Genomic DNA, 16,223 nt, shown 5'->3' on the forward strand with positions numbered 1-16,223 from the left:
TCAGTGATGCTCTGAACAGAGATGAACGCTCAGTTCACTCTGGTGAATTTTACACTTTTTCTACTTTGGGTGAATTGGTCATGAGGAAAATAAAAATCTTGGCTTCCCTCTCCTGAGTGGATTTGAGACTTTGTGAACAATTTCTGAGTGGGTTCTCCTGGGGGACAATGAGGATGTGTATTTTTTAGCCTGTTCTGTGTGTGCTGAACTGGTGGAAGCAGACTGAGCACTGGGCAGGTGCTGGGGATTTTCTTTTCAGTTGCCAGAGTTACAAAACTCAGAACCCTAAAGGCTCACAACAGCAGCCTTTAGGATGTTTGACCTTTGGGGTTGGCTTCATGGAGCATCCGTGAGCAGTTCCCCATCCCCTGTTAGCCCTGCTAGGGGGGGCACAGTGCGGTCTGTGCCACAGCAAGTCAGGTATAAATGTACAATCCTCCTTCAGGCTTCCAACAAAAATACAATTTCCATGTGCTTGGTGTGAGAATGAATAATGTATTTATATGGATTGCATGATTAAAGTATGTGTAGTGGTTTTAGGCAATTGGGCTTTAAAATATCGCAGTAACTTGGCTTGTCCTTGATCAACACTCCCAGTCCAGAACAAAGACCTTTTTCACTGCTAAACTTTTAAAATTTAAAGCAGAAACGTGTCTTAATGGATGGCTGTCCCTACCACTGCAGTGTGGGGGTGGGAATGGGTAATGGTGAAATGAATGCATTTTTTTCTGTAGATAAGCACTCAGACATAAGGGGAACATATATTCTGAATGAAGGCCTTACACACACATCTATTTGCTGCTTTATGTTTGTTTGCCTTTATATTTTTTTAAGACAAAGGAATATTGTTTTTTGTAATTTAGTTACCATTACAACCTCAGCTGAGTTTGTAATCGGTTAAGAACATCCTGGAAGTGCTTGGCTTACTCAGTGTTGGAGTTGCAGCAGATTTAGTGATCCTGCCTAATTTTCCCAAGTGCTTTGACAGGCAATCCCTGACTACATTCCCTGATAACCACTACTCCTCCGAATTTTAACTTTAAAATTAAACAGGGCTGGTGGAAGTGCTTTGGAGAAAGGAGCCTACCTAGCCACAAAACAGATCATGCAAGGAGCTTGCTCTCCCTAGGATAAAATTCTTCAGACAGGAATTACAGGGCTAATCGGAACCAGGCTTTCCAAAGCCTCAGTTCTTTTGAAAGTTAATAGCCAGCATAAATATGCTCTGTGCAATATCTGGGGAAGGAGGGTTGAGGGGGAAATACAGCCAAGACTGAAGGGCTGAAGGGCAAGAAACATCCTGCCTACTCTGAGTTATCATTGAACTGATGGAAGAATGATTGTGCATGAACTGTTCTGCCTCAAACTCTGGGGCAGAAGGATACAGCAAAATGAGACACATTCTGCAAGGCAGGCAGAGCAATTGCTTGGGTTTGTAGCTGGTGAAAAGGGTTAAAGAATTTATTTAGTTGCCTCCCCTCTCCTTCTTTCAACCTGGATCCAATAAAGGATGCAGTCATGGAAACCTTAAAGACCAAACATTGTCTAAATTATCTGGCCTCTGCCACAGGTAATACAAGTTTTGACTTACAGGGATTATCCAGAACTAAGGCCTGAGGGAGTATTAGGTTGCTATTCATTGACACTTTGAACGAAATCTGCCAAACAAGCCTGGCTGAGGCTATGTTGATGTATGTCTCCACTGTATGGTGCACAGCAAAATGAATGTTCAGCTTGGGTTATCCAGTTTTCATTGTGCCTTGGGGCAGACACAGCTCTCTATGTTTTGCCAAGCAAGCCAGCATAAGGAATTTATGAAAAAAAAGAGTAATGTAGGAAACAGAATGTTTTCATGTCGAAATGGAAAGCAGATGCTTCCCAAAGAGTGAAGGCAATATAACAGGAACTTGTCCTGGATGAGTGGTGGGATGGATTCCCAAAGAGACGTGGGTACCTTCAGAGGATGGAGGAGAGCACAGAAAAACACTTTGCAGCAAGAGGTTTGAAATGAAGGCAGGTTGCTCCGAGTGTGATGGACCTCCCCTGCCCTGCTGTGGTGATGGCATGGCAGGCAGGAGTGGAAGAGCGTGGTGGAAAAGGATCAGGCACTGAACTGAATCCAAGGGGTGTGTGCTGAGTGCTCGGCTCAGCCTGTGTTTCTCCTGCAATCTGCTCTTCCATTATTTCCAGGGAGAGAAGCCTCAAAGGCTGAGGAGAGCACGTGGGTTAATGCCCCATCCTAAGCAGTGAGCTGACTGTGGTTTGGTCATGGAAACGCTCCAGCACTGCCCTCATTTCAGGGAGATTTAGAGTCAGACATGTCCTGAGCACTGGGGCACTTGGAGGAGCCTGCAGGAACCTGCACAGAGCAAAACCCTCTGCTCATTTATCTGGGAACAGCTCCTGGGAGAGCTTAACCAGCCCCAGTGACGTAAGTGATAGCTCAGTTTGGAGTGAAAGCAGCTGGCTTTGGGGCTCTGCTGTCATTCTCCCCTGCCCTGCCTTTGCCAAGATAAATGTTCCTCTCCTCTTTACCTTACTCATTAAAACGTCTTCCCAGCCATCCCAGAAAAACCAAGTTGAGAACATGTTACAGTGCACACCTAGATTGTGAAATTCAAGGAGGGAGTTTAATAAAGCCTCTCAGGCTGTTGATAAGATAGGAAATGACAACCTGTTAAGGGGTAAAGCTACAGTACTTTATTATTTATTTATTAGAGCTTTAAATGGTGAAGAGATTGGAGCAGAAAAAAAGACCCACTGGAAACAGTTATTTTTCAGTATTTTAAGAACTCCCCCAAGTTGTCCTGCGAGGTTTTTGTCATTATTTTTTATAAGGTATTGCTTTATATTTTCAGGCAGTTATTTGATAAGGAAGTACAACTTATTTTTCTCGAGTTCTTGTTCAGTGTATGTGCTGGGTGCAAGTGTAAATGCTATAGGTTTGGGGAAGATAAACTACTTTCTTCAGGTGTAGGAATGGAATAGGAAGTTCCATCATAACAGCAAGAGCTCAGCTCAGTTTGGTCGTGTTCCCTTTGCCTCTCTCCCATGTGAGTGCTGATCCAGCAATTAACAGCTGGAATTAAAGCCAGCAGGGAAGAGATGTGGGTGCCTGGGGCCGGCAGTGCCCTGCCCAACACCCTGATCCTCCTGGTGGCTCTTGCAGTGCTCTGCCTTTCCCTGGCTTATAGATAGTTGGTGTTGGTGTTAATACCAGTTTTCAGCTTCACCTCTGCCTGAAGTCAAGGGATTCTGTCCAGGCCCCTGCACTGTGTCTGCCTCACTTGGGTCTCTCTAAGTTGAAGTTGTAGTTGAAGTTGCTCTCTGAGACTCCTCAATGTCACAGCTCCTGGAGTAATTTTACTGGAAAGGGAATTAATTGTCCACTCGTGCATGGGAGGCCTGGGTGGGTTGGTTGGTGTGGTGGGTCAGTCCTTGCTGCTCCCATCGTGTGAGGAGTCGCAGACTCACAGAACACTTTGTGTGCAAAGGGATTTAAAGCCCCTCCAGTGCCACCCCTGCCATGGCAGGGACACCTCCCACTGTCCCAGGCTGCTCCCAGCCCTGTCCAGCCTGGCCTTGGGCACCGCCAGGGATCCAGGGGCAGCCACAGCTGCTCTGGGCACCCTGTGCCAGCGCTTTATCCGGCTCAGTGAGGAAGTGCTGATGTCTTAAGGTTTGTCTGTGTTTGTACTGAGACAAAAGAACCCTTAGAAGGGAATGATGGATAAAGCTGCTGACAGCTCAGTCAGGAGTGCTGCCTCCGAGAATGGGCATTTGCATAACAGGAGTTATTCAATCGATGCAAATGCTCTGCGGAGCTGCAGACCCGAAGTGAGAATGGGAGGAAGCAATTTGGAGGTGTTAAAGGTGTGAAATGGTCTGAGTGGAAATTCAGGTGAAGCTGAAATCAGGAAAACTTCAGCATCAAGAAAGCTCTGGCAAGAAACTGAGATACTCCATCCCTTTTTGACCTTCTAGAGCTGGCTGATGATTTATCGCTCTGGAAACATAATTCGTGAACACTGGGAAGGAAAAAGGGGAGGAAAGTTTATGAAAATCCACTTTGTTCTCCTTTGCTGCTTTAACGAACTTATGGTTCACTGTGACAGTGTCAGGAAATAATTTAGTAGCCTTTAACTGTGTGTTTTTCTCAGTTTGAACTTCAACGAAACTTCTTAAAATACACCCACCCACGGCAGATTTTTGTAGCTGAAATTCTTAACCTGTAAAAGCTGTGTGGATTTTGTGTGACCATGGAAATCCTGGATGTGTCCCTGGGTCAGCCTGAGGCCATCCGGCTGCTGCTCAGGGCTGGATCGGGCACTGAGACAACCTTGAAGCACAGGCAGGGAAGGGTTAAAACTCTCGGAAGGAAAAGTGTTATTTAAAATACTTGAATTAACTTCTAAGTGTCTTTAAAAGACAATACACCAGTTTTTGAGATTAGGCCAAAATGTTTTGTAGTTCACCTCTTTAGGCTGATGCAGAGTGATAATTGCAGGAGGTGAGTGTCTGAATTGCAAACAAGTGAGGAAACTGCTGCTATTTTCTAGTGCAGCCTTCATTTTTTTCCTTAGTGAAGACATCTATAAATAGCAAATTATCTATTAGCAGGTGGGTTGTGAAGTGACTTTATCTTTAAACATTCACACAGTATATATAGAAAAACAAACCGGGATCACAGAGTTCTCAAACAAAATTACTTTGTTTTCCATAAGCAGATGCAAATCTGCTTCTAAATCGGCTAATATCATGGAAGCCCCAAATAAACAAAGCTCTGTTTGAATGTTTTTATATTTCAAAGTCTGTTACACACAGAGCTGAAAAATCTCTATCCTGCATAGAAGCTCTGTGATCCCCAGTCCTGTGCATGTATTTAGTTGTATATATTTGTTCTCCCTAATGGAGAATTAAAATATCATAAATCTATGCTAATGTCTGTGAGTCCTATTATGAGTTATTCCAGGTTCTTTTAAATTCCTGATGAAGATAAAAAGCAGTAGTTTGTTTATTTGATGATAACTTCATTCTGGGTTTAATTATTCATAAGATCACAGCAAAGGTAATCTATTTTGCAAATATGACTGTTTAATAGTATGGCACTTCAGTAGAGCAAGCTGATATTGAATCCTCAGTGAGGAATGAGTAACTCGCTTTTAGTTGAATTATAAATCATGTAGATTACTGCAATGTAGATAGTTAAATTCTGCTCTATTCCCATGTTCCAGCAAGAGCAACAAATGTATTTCAGCACTTGGTAAAATGAATGGAGTTTCCACCGAGGGAGTGAATTAGAACTATGTTAAAATTTCACTGTTTTATAGCAATGTGTTGTAATTATCTGATACTGGATATATTTCCTGCCAGTTTAACTGCATAGATCAGCCCTCCAATGTCACAGAGCAGCTCTTACACCTAATAGAGCTCTCAGGACTCAAGTATATTTTAAGGCTGTTAATGTGTTGTGTAAAGTGAGAGCATTGCATAGCCTGGGGGCCATGTGCAGATTGTTGTGGTGCCACTGCCCCGTGTGTGAGCAGGAGCTGGGCAGGGTGGGGGGACACAAATGGCTTTGGTCATTAACCCCTGCACCTGCAGGGCTGGTTTGGGCTGTTCCTGTTTCAAGGCTTGAAGAGAACAAAGTGCCCCAAGTCTGTGCAGTAGGTGCAGAGGATCCAGCAAATCCCATTTCACTGCAACTGCACGTTTACATCTTGGGTGCAAACCCACAGAATCAAACGTGGGAGCCAGAGCAGCATTCTCCATGTCCATCTCTCTTACTGCATCTTAGTGCCACTGTAACAGTCAGAGTTATGGCTCCCAGACTCTTTTCACAGTATTTTTAAGCCAGCTGAACCATGCAAGGCTGGGGCACTCTGTGCTAACCCAGCCTGTGTAGTGAGAGCACTGTTACAGCAGCATGATGACTAAATCAACTTGCCAAGTGGCCAAGCATGATTTTTCAAGGATTTTGCTCACAGTTGTCAAATATAGAATGTCCTTCAAACCATTTATGTAATTTATAACATTTAAAAGGCTTAATTTCCTTCTGCCATTCCCCCCTGAAGGACGTCACCAGGTGATCAGATGTTTTAGGTATCAGTTGTCTCTTTATTTTTTTTTCCTTATAACCAAACAAAATGTGGAAATAAAGGGAAAAACCTCACCCTGAACAATCGTTATTTTTAAGATTTTCTCAATTAAGAAGCAGAGTTAAACCAAATCCATTCCATACAAAATAATCTTAAAAAATCTGTGTGTATGCTTCGTACAGGTTCCACAAAGGAGTTGATTGAGAGCTGCTGTGGAGCTGGCCAGCAGTGGGCTATAGACAACGGGGAGTGCACAGAAATCCCTGTAAGTGGCATGGATGGTGATATTTGCAGGTACGTAAGGTAAAACTGAACATTTTGGTAAGCATAAAGAGTAGCCCTTGAAAAGAAATGAAGTGTTCTTCATGGGATGTCCAGGAGTTGTGTCATTCATTGTCTGAATTATTTGTGGGCTGGCAATATTCATGGCTACTTAGAAGCCAGGATTTCCCCCTCCATTTGCCCAAAATGTAATCTGGACAAAAGCTTTTCAAGGTTTCTTTTTGTCTGTCGCATGAGCAGAGCTCAGGTTTTTATCTCCCGTTTTCCGCCTGGGACCGTGTTCACAGGGGCTCTTGGATGAAGGAAGACACGAGGATCTGACTCCATGTTTCAGAAGGCTTGATTTATTATTTTATGGTATATATTGCATTAAAACTATACTAAAAGAATAGAAGAAAATGTTTCATCAGAAGGCTGGCTAAGCTAAGAATAGAATCAGAAAGAATGATAACAAAGGCTTCTGACAGAGTCCAAGCCAGCTGACTGTGATTGGCCATTAATTACAAACAAATTAACATGGGCCAATCACAGATGCACCTGTTGCATTCCACAGCATCAGATAACCATGGTTTACATTTTGTTCCTGAGGCCTCTCAGCTTCTCAGGAAGAAAAATACTAAGAGGAAAGGATTTTTCATGAAAAGATGTCTGCGACATTCCGCCCATCTGTGGAGTTGCAGTTCAGTGGGAGGGCAGAGCTGGCAAGTGCTGAGTGCAGTGATTATCCATCCGTGTGTTAAGGGGTGTGTTGATTGCTCTGTGAGTGGCCCTGGTTCTGCTGGAGTGGGACCATACCCTGATCCTGCTGCCCTGAGAGGGAACCAGGTTCCCTCTGCACGGCAGGAGGACAGGGATGGGTGCACGGTAACCTGGACCAGCTGCAGTTCATCCCTTCCCCTGCCCACGAGCCTGGAGCAGCCCTTGGGGAGGATGGAGACAAACCCACTCCAGACTCACATTTTCACTGACTGATCCCGTCATTTAGAGCATTGAAAAGCTTTGGCATGATCCCTTTTATCAAATTCAGTATCACTGCACCTTTCTGAAGTTACTGGGAGACTGAAATCCTTCCTGCTGGGATCTGGCTGACATAACTGACACATACCAACTGTCTGTGAAGTGAAGGCAGATTAAAAATCCCAGCCTCGGCCTAAGTAGGTGCAAATCCAGTACATGAATGAGTTGCACCTGCACATCTGAGGCTGGTTGTAGATGAAAAAGCCAGATCCTAAATGTTTCAGTCCCTGTGAACCTACTGAGATTAAAAGGAATAAGAGATCAGGGGTTCATTTGTCTTACTTGTAAAATTTCAGTTGTGTCCCTGTTTTAAAGATTTAAGCCTGCCCCTAAATATTAGGTCTAAACAAAATGTTTTATGTAAAAAAGCATTCAAGTATGTGGCCTCAGAGCCTGGAAAGTGAGGACAAAACCTTGCTGCTGCCACAGGGAGCTGTGCCAGTGAGCAGGGCTGGTGACCCTGCCCCTCTCCAGCCCCAGGGCACTCCCTGTGCTGGAACCCTGCAATTCCTGCAGCTCCCAGGAGTCTGCTCCAGCTCAACTCATTGCCCAAAGATTGTAAAATCCCGGTCTGCTTTGGGTTGGAAGGACTGGAAGCCCATCCCGTTCCACCCCCTGCCATGGGCAAGGGCACCTTCCACTATCCCAGGCTGCCCTGTCCAGCCTGGCCTTGGGCACTGCCAGGGATCCAGGGGATAGGTACAAAGGAGATACTCATTAAAGAAATGAGTATTCCTGTTTTGCCAGCATAGTTCTCTGCACGTGTTCAGGTGTTCCGAGCGGGGTACTTGAGGTGGCACTGGGACATTTGCAGGGGTGTCAGAGAGCCCTGTCCCTGGGCTGTGTGACAGTGCCCTGGGCTGTGTGTGTGTGACAGTGCCCTGTCCCTTGCAGGATTGCCCAGAAGCAGTGCTGCGTGTCCACGGTGAGGGAGAACAGCTGCCTGGCCGGGATGGTGGCCGCCAAGGAGGGGGACACGTGTGGCCCCGAGGACAGCGACCCCTGCGCGGGCTCCTCCTACAAGGTGAGCTCCCCTGTGGGTGTGCAGGGTGTCCTCCTGCCTCAGCAGGCATCTGCTCCTGCATTCCTGTGGGGCACAGAAATGATGAACTTGCAGGAATGTGGCACTGAAATGGTGCTGTTTGCATTTCAGTGTGCAGCCCCTTTTAAAACTTTGCTGTAATGTTGGTTTGAATTAATTTCCATCTCCGTTTTGCAGACCTAACTGGCTGTAATGCTTTTGCTTCCTCGCTTTGGAAGTAGCTGAAAAGTCCATTTCAGTTTTTATATCTATAGTGTAGAAGAATTTAAAAAATGATGGGGCAAAACTTAATTGAAGATATAATGTGAAAGCCATTACTGGGCGCTTTGCTTGGCTCCAGTGTTGAATTGTAGCCCCCTTTCCCAGTTCTGCACAATGCTGGACTAGATGAACAAGCATTTAGATGATGATGGAAGCTTTTGTTCATAAATAAAGGCAAACCCTTAATGGACAGCACAAATCACAAATCCTGAGCCACAGCCTCTGCTTAGATAAATGAGATTTGCTTTATGAGAACCAGCGGAGCCAAACCAATTTAAACCAGTTTGAAGATTCAGCAGCTCGCTTGTCCTGTTTTCACCAGAACAGTGCCTTTCAGAAGTCATTTCCCTCTGATCATCATTTACATAGCTATAGCTCAGCTTAAGTGCAGCTTCCCGGGCTCAGCAGGAACCCGATTAGTTCTATCTGTTCTTTTACATCGCAGATTCTCCCAGATAATTGTTCACTGGAAAAGCAGGGAATGTGGACATCCACTGCAGGCTTTAAGGGTTAATTAGCTGTGCTGATTTGTCATCCTCAGAACCATTGCTAATTTCGGTCTGAAGTCTGTCATTAGAGTAAAAGGAGAATTTGTGCATTCAGGAGAAGACATTAATATGTCTGAAATGTGACAGTATTGTTATTCTTAGGTTTTCACCAGGGGTTGTTTGCATGCCAGGCAGAGCCAGGCTGTGGAGTCAACCTGATTACACATGCCATTCCTCAGGCAGGGCTGGGGAGGGAGAGCTCCATCATTCCTGGCTGAGCTGAAACCAGTGACTAAATACTCCCGTGGAATGGTTCCTCATGCCAGTTCCAGTGGGAATTTTCCTTTAAGATAAACCATCTGAGACAGTAACAGTACTGAGCAGCTTTGCTCACCTATTTAGCTCGTTTAGCTCTTGAGTCATTGCAGCCACTGCTTGAAAAAAAATCAATAAATATTGAGACTGTTGAGACTTTGTATTACTTTAACATTACAGTATGTGCTGCTGTAATACAAAATAATCCAACTTTCTACTGCTTTTTAATGCTTTGTATTACAAGAAAGGTTTTCTAATTTTATTGTGGTTAAACATTGTTTCAGAGGGGATCTGGGAGAGGATGCTGACAGTCCATAGCGGTGTTTCCCCTGATCTGTCTGCTCTTAGTAAATCCTGTGGCATAAATCAAAAATGTTTGTCTGGAATGTGGAAAGGTTCATTAATTGCCTCAAAACCCAGCAAGATATTTACACTGTCTTGCCAAAAGCCAGGGTTTTATCTCCAGGTTACAAACATTTGTGGGTCTTCAGGCATTTAAGATGTTTTCACCTTTTGCTTCAAGGTGAGTGTGGCAGTGCTGGTTTTTCAGATCCAGGATTTCAGCCTGTGCTAAATCAACCCAATCTTGGGGTGCTTTAATTGTTATTTACTCTTAACACCAAAAGCTCAGGCTAGGATTTTCCCTAGTGCATGCAGACTCCACCATGGTAAATCCAATTATGCAGAATTCCAGCTAAGATAGTTTTGAGGGGAATGCAGAAAGCTGTGAACCAATGAGTGGTTCTCAAGGTGGGTTTCTCAATTGCAAGGTAAAAGTAGTCATATTTGCTATTAAATCAGTTGGAGAATTCCTGGGAAGTTCAAAAAGCAGCTAACAGAAAGTCAAGACATTCAAATTCTTTCATTTTAGAAGGAACTTTTCAGAGAACAAGTTTTTCCACTGGAAAATGAGACAGTTTTGTTCACCTGGAAAATATGTGTGCCCAAAGATGTATGACTGATTTAATACTCTCTGTTATGCCTGCACATGGGATAAATTGTTAATCAAATTATGACTGAAAGAAGCTGGGTTCTTCAAGGCAAATATTGCACATTTTACTTCAGTAAAAACATGTATTATCTTGAACTTCTATTTTGCATATTGAAGGTGACAAAACTGAGCTAAAACAAAAGACAAAAAAAGAGAATTTGTTTTCATAAAATTCGAATTTGAGGGTTCTGGATTTGGGGAGGATGGCAAGAGGAATTTTCCCTTTCCTAGCATGACCACAATTCATTATTGCTAGGGTTTTTTTTTTTTTTAATATTCATTTGAAAACATAATTTAAGCTTATTTAGTGTACAAAATAATTCATCCTCTTCAAGGCCCATAGAGTAAATAATTTTTCAAAAATGTATTTGGGCACGTGAAGGGAGCTCCTTATGGCTGTGCATATTTGCATATTTGCAGATGTGAGTAATGTCTGCTGTTTATGGTGTTTGGGGATTTCTCAGATTAGGAAGCAGGGCCATAAAATGAGAGCTGCAGCCCTCAGTGCTGGCTGCAGATGCCAGGCTGTGCTGTGAGTGTGAAGTGCTCACAGAACCCCAGTGCTGCCCTGAAAAAAGGGGCTCAGCACAAGAGTTCCTGAGCATTGAGCTGGCAGTGGCTGCATCTCCCTGCAGGAGACAGGCTCTGGATTAATGGGAATGCCCACCTAGGATTTCTAGTGATGGGAAGTGATCCCTCCTCATTCCCATGCTCCTCGGAACACTGCTTCTCTTAGTGCCTTCCCAGCTCAGGGATCTCCCTCCTGGCCACTGCTCTGTCCCTGGAGCTCCTGCTGCCAGCTCAAATCCTGTGTCTGACCCTTTCCACAGGGTACCCGAATGTTTGAACAGGCTGGAGTCTCCTCTTGGGCTCAGGGAGGTTCCTGTCCCTCATTTCCTGTGTCTGACCCTTTCCACAGGGTACCCAAATGTTTGAGCAGGCTGGAGTCTCCTCTTGGGCTCAGGGAGGCTCCTCCAGTGTGGCTGCAGGCTCTGAGTTAGTGGGTGATGTCAAACGAGCTGCAGAGGGAAGGAGACTCTGCTTTTCTGGCAGTGAAACATGGTATTTTAGCTAAAATACATGAACAAACAAATAAATAAATTAGGGGTGAGAGGACACTTAAATCCCCAAAGGCATCTCCAGCTCAGGTGTGACCCCTGTTGTCTCTGCAGCAGACTCAGCTCCTCAGCTTGGTTAGGTATCCACTGTGCGGCCACAGTGTGGACTTCTTGAGTTTGGTATCATTTATGTGATGCCCTTTTGTGGCCTGACTGTGCAGGAGATTTGTCTGGGACTGAGTAAAGCAGCACACAGTTTTTGCCTGCCACCTGCAGCAGAGCAAACTGCAAGAGGTGGGAGCTGAGCATGTCAGTGAAGCTGCTGTTCAGGTACTCTGAGGAAGGAAAGAAGAGGCACAGAGCTCATCAAAGACGCCCTGGGGTCCCTCCTGGCACTCCCAGCAGGATGCTGTGCAGCACAGCCAGGTAAATAAAGGTCAGAGCAGGGCTGGAGTGCAGAGAGGAGAGTCTGTGCTGGCACTGACAGGCTGGGATGCTGCTGGCCCTCACATCTGTGCACGTTGTTTCCACTTCACTCAGCTCCAAACTGACCATGCTTTGAGCTCTAATGCAAAGAGCTGCAGATCTCTATTATTTTGTTTATAATTTCTGTTCATACTACACACAGGCAAGGCCTGGAGGGAGCAAGATGCGCAGCACCACGCCTTCCTGGCATGTGGAGCTGCTGAAATCACTGGCACAGCCAGACTTTGTGTTTGTTGTGGCTGCAGTTGACCCGTTGGTGCAGAATGGCAAAAACAAGCACAAGTAAAGCTTTGATATTTACAACTGTCCACGCTCCAAATGTTTTTCCAGATGCTCCACTGCTTAGGAAACTGCAAATCAGTTCCAGGTGTGTGTGGGTTCATCCCTGAAACTGTGTTAAATTACAGAATAGAATTGTTAAGGTGGAAAAAGACCCCTAAGACCATCAAGTGCAACTGTAAATCCAGCACCACTGCCCTGTTCAGCACTTAACCATGTCCTCAGGGTTCACATCCACACACTCTTTTGAACCAGGTGTGGGGACTCCACCACTGCCCTGGCAGTTTGCTCAGGGCTTCTAAATGCTGGTGGCTGACAGACATTCCCAATGCTGTTGGCTGACATTCCCAGTGCTGGTGGCTGATGTTCCCAGTGCTGGTGGTTGACAGACATTCCCAGTGCTGGTGGCTGATGTTCCCAGTGCTGGTGGCTGACAGACATTCCCAGTGCTGGTGGCTGATGTTCCCAGTGCTGGTGGCTGACAGACATTCCCAGTGCTGGTGGCTGATGTTCCCAGTGCTGGTGGTTGACAGACATTCCCAGTGCTGGTGGCTGATGTTCCCAGTGCTGGTGGCTGATGTTCCCAGTGCTGGTGGTTGACATTCCCAATGCTGGTGGCTGACAGACATTCCCAGTGCTGGTGGCTGACATTCCCAATGCTGGTGGCTGACAGACATTCCCAGTGCTGGTGGCTGACAGACATTCCCAATGCTGGTGGCTGACATTCCCAATGCTGGTGGTCGACATTCCCAATGCTGGTGGCTGACAGACATTCCCAGTGCTGGTGGCTGACAGACATTCCCAGTGCTGGTGGCCAATGTTCCCAGAGCTGGTGGCTGACAGACATTCCCAGTGCTGGTGGCTGACATTCCCAGTGCTGGTGGCTGACAGACATTCCCAGAGCTGGTGGCTGACAGACATTCCCAGTGCTGGTGGCTGACAGACATTCCCAGTGCTGGTGGCTGACATTCCCAGTGCTGGTGGCTGACAGACATTCCCAGTGCTGGTGGCTGACAGACATTCCCAATGCTGGTGGTTGACATTCCCAGTGCTGGTGGCTGACAGACATTCCCAGTGCTGGTGGCTGACATTCCCAGTGCTGGTGGCTGACAGACATTCCCAATGCTGGTGGTTGACATTCCCAGTGCTGGTGGCTGACAGACATTCCCAATGCTGGTGGCTGACAGACATTCCCAATGCTGGTGGTTGACATTCCCAATGCTGGTGGCTGACAGACATTCCCAGTGCTGGTGGCTGACAGACATTCCCAGTGCTGGTGGCTGACAGACATTCCCAATGCTGGTGGTTGACAGACATTCCCAATGCTGGTGGTTGACATTCCCAATGCTGGTGGCTGACAGACATTCCCAGTGCTGGTGGTTGACATTCCCAATGCTGGTGGCTGGCTGACATTCCCAATGCTGGTGGCTGACACTCCCAGTGCTGGTGGCTGACAGACATTCCCAGTGCTGGTGGCTGACAGACATTCCCAATGCTGGTGGTTGACATTCCCAATGCTGGTGGCTGACAGACATTCCCAGTGCTGGTTGCCAATGTTCCCAGAGCTGGTGGCTGACGTTGCCCTGTCTTGCAGCAATGCTGTGACTGCTGCAGCCTGGGCCTGCGCCTGAGGAGTGAGGGGAAGAGCTGCGAGTCCAACATCAACCTGGGCTACCCCTGCAGCCACGTGATGCTGTCCTGCTGTGAAGGGGGGGATCACTTCGTGCACCCCGAGATCAGACGGCACCCGGAGCCCGTGCCCACGGTGACCCCCGAGAAGGGTGAGTGTCCTTCTGTCACTGAGGGCTCTGCCTCACCCTGAGGGCCTTCAGCCAGCTGCTGGAGGCAGCAGGGCATCAGGGGCACAGCTGCTTTCCTCTCAGATCTAGCACAGATTGCCTTCTTCCTAAGGCAGGTTGGAGGAGGCAAAGAATCTCATCCCTAAATATGCCTGAGACCTCACTGAGAGAGGAGCTTTGGTGTTGTGTGTTCAGGAAAAGCTGACTGAGAAACTCACTTAAGGATTAATTTTAATGTCACAGAAAGCCTTGGTCAGGAGTGGAAGCAGGTGGTGCTCCAGCTCTGGCTGGTGTTTAAAGGCAGTAGGAGGGACAGCCCTGTCACTGCTCAGTGGCTCCCAGGCTGCTGCTGATGCTGATATAGGAGAAGCCAACAAATTGTGATGTTGGAAACCAAACCAATTGGATAACTTCTCCTGAAATTTGGAATTCAGTACGGGGCCAATTTCAGCTGGGGCTCAGCACAGTTCAAATGTCAGTGGGAATGGGGTTGGCAGTGATGTGGAAGGTCAGCTTGTGGCCTCCCCTGTGACTGTTTCTCAGTGGCTCTGTAAAATCTGTCCCTGCAGCCCTAGGGAAGGAGGAGGTCGCCCTCCAGCACCACAGTGTTATCTCCAGGATGGGTTCCTTTGTAATGTCCTTGCAGTAACTGTTGTGGGTGGATCTGGCTTTCCTTGGCATTTTGTGCCAAGGCCAGAACAGCTGTCAGACACGCTCTGCTGTAGTTTCAGAGAGGGAGGATCACCACGAAGCGCTGTCCATCAGCAGTGAGGCCGAGCTCTCCAATAACCTGCCCGGGGATGACCTGGATGAGTGCCTGCTCTACGGGGGGGAGCTGTGCCAGCACCTGTGCATCAACACCGTGGGCTCCTACAAGTGCTCCTGCTTCCCTGAGTTCACCCTGCAGGAGGATGGCACCAGCTGCTCTCCAGGTGAGAAAAGGCACATGAAGGGCAGTGTCTTTATACCTGCACTCACCAGCCAAGCTTTTCTTTAGTTTCTATGCAGTTTCTCTTTTTTAATGGGTGTTAATGCATGGATGTGTTCTGTAGAAATTGTAAAATATAAAGAAAAATGGTAATTTAGGACACTCAGTTACACCTTATTTTTGTGTTTGGTGGTATGGGATAAGGGTGGTGTTTCATATGTTCAAATCAAGAGTGTTTGCACTTTTCAGAAGGGGATTTGTAAAGAATTTTTAAGAAATACCTGTTCTTCTCAGAGTGATTTTGTATTTCACAGTTAGGTTTTCTTTAGATAAGTTTAGATAAACTTAACTCAGTTCAGACAGACAGCATTTGATTTTTATCTCAAATCATTAACATCCTTCAGTGATAACAAACTCCAAATTTGTCTGGTGTGGTGGAAGTCTGGAAAAGAAAGTCACTTGTGCTGTAATTGTTTTGATGTGTGGAGTTCTCCAATGGCACAATTTCAAGTCAGATAACCCAGAAAGTTGAAACCTCATATTAGTTACAAGTGCTTTCTGTTATTTAACAAGCAAAAGCAGTGTTTCCATCCAATGACAGAACTCCTTAGGCTTCTAATCCTCTGCCCAAGCCAAACAATGAGCAGTCTGTATGTCATCCTTCTCAATGTGGTGTTACAGCATTTACCTCAAGAATGCATTTGACTGTTCCTGTGGCAGCTGTCTGCTCTGCTTATATTAAAATTCTGGGAAAGGAACCTAATCCAAAAGAGGCAAAGATAAGTTCTTATTTTAGCACTGCAGGATTTGGCCTCATTGCTCACCTGGAGCAATGGTTTTTTATGGTTTATGGTTTAATTTATGGTTTTGCTTTGCTTTGCTGTTCTTCTCCCAGCAGTGCCTCTCTGTGCTGAGGTTCTGGGTGGAACATCTTGTGATGTGGGAAGTCGTGTTCCTGCAGACCTGCAGGGCTGTGCTGCTCAGGGCTGTGCCCAGGGGTGCCCAGGGGTTTGCAGAGCTCACCAGGGGCATGGGACTGTCACAGGGGCAGGGGACACCCGTGGGAGCTCAGAGGGGCAGGGCAGGGAGGGCTGGTGCTGCCCGTGCTGTGCCAGGCTGAGGGAAGCTCAGGGGCTTTGCTTGGCTGAACCACACGTGGCACAGCGGCCTTTCAGTTCT

The 16,223-nt window shown here is 46.4% G+C and overlaps 1 protein-coding gene across 6 annotated transcripts in view; it reads left to right on the forward strand.

The window, feature by feature from the left end:
* FBLN2 (fibulin 2) overlaps nt 1-16,223 on the forward strand; it is a 99,281-nt gene that overhangs the window by 55,425 nt on the left and 27,633 nt on the right. For all 6 annotated transcript variants that reach the window (XM_063164370.1, XM_063164373.1, XM_063164369.1 and 3 more), the window contains exons 3-6: nt 6,281-6,392; nt 8,292-8,421; nt 13,912-14,098; nt 14,842-15,048. In XM_063164370.1, the coding sequence (XP_063020440.1) occupies nt 6,281-6,392; nt 8,292-8,421; nt 13,912-14,098; nt 14,842-15,048 (636 nt within the window). The remainder of the gene's footprint in view (nt 1-6,280; nt 6,393-8,291; nt 8,422-13,911; nt 14,099-14,841; nt 15,049-16,223) is intronic.

The sequence above is a fragment of the Melospiza melodia genome, chromosome 10 (genome assembly GCF_035770615.1).
Source record: "Melospiza melodia melodia isolate bMelMel2 chromosome 10, bMelMel2.pri, whole genome shotgun sequence".
NCBI lineage: Eukaryota > Metazoa > Chordata > Aves > Passeriformes > Passerellidae > Melospiza > Melospiza melodia.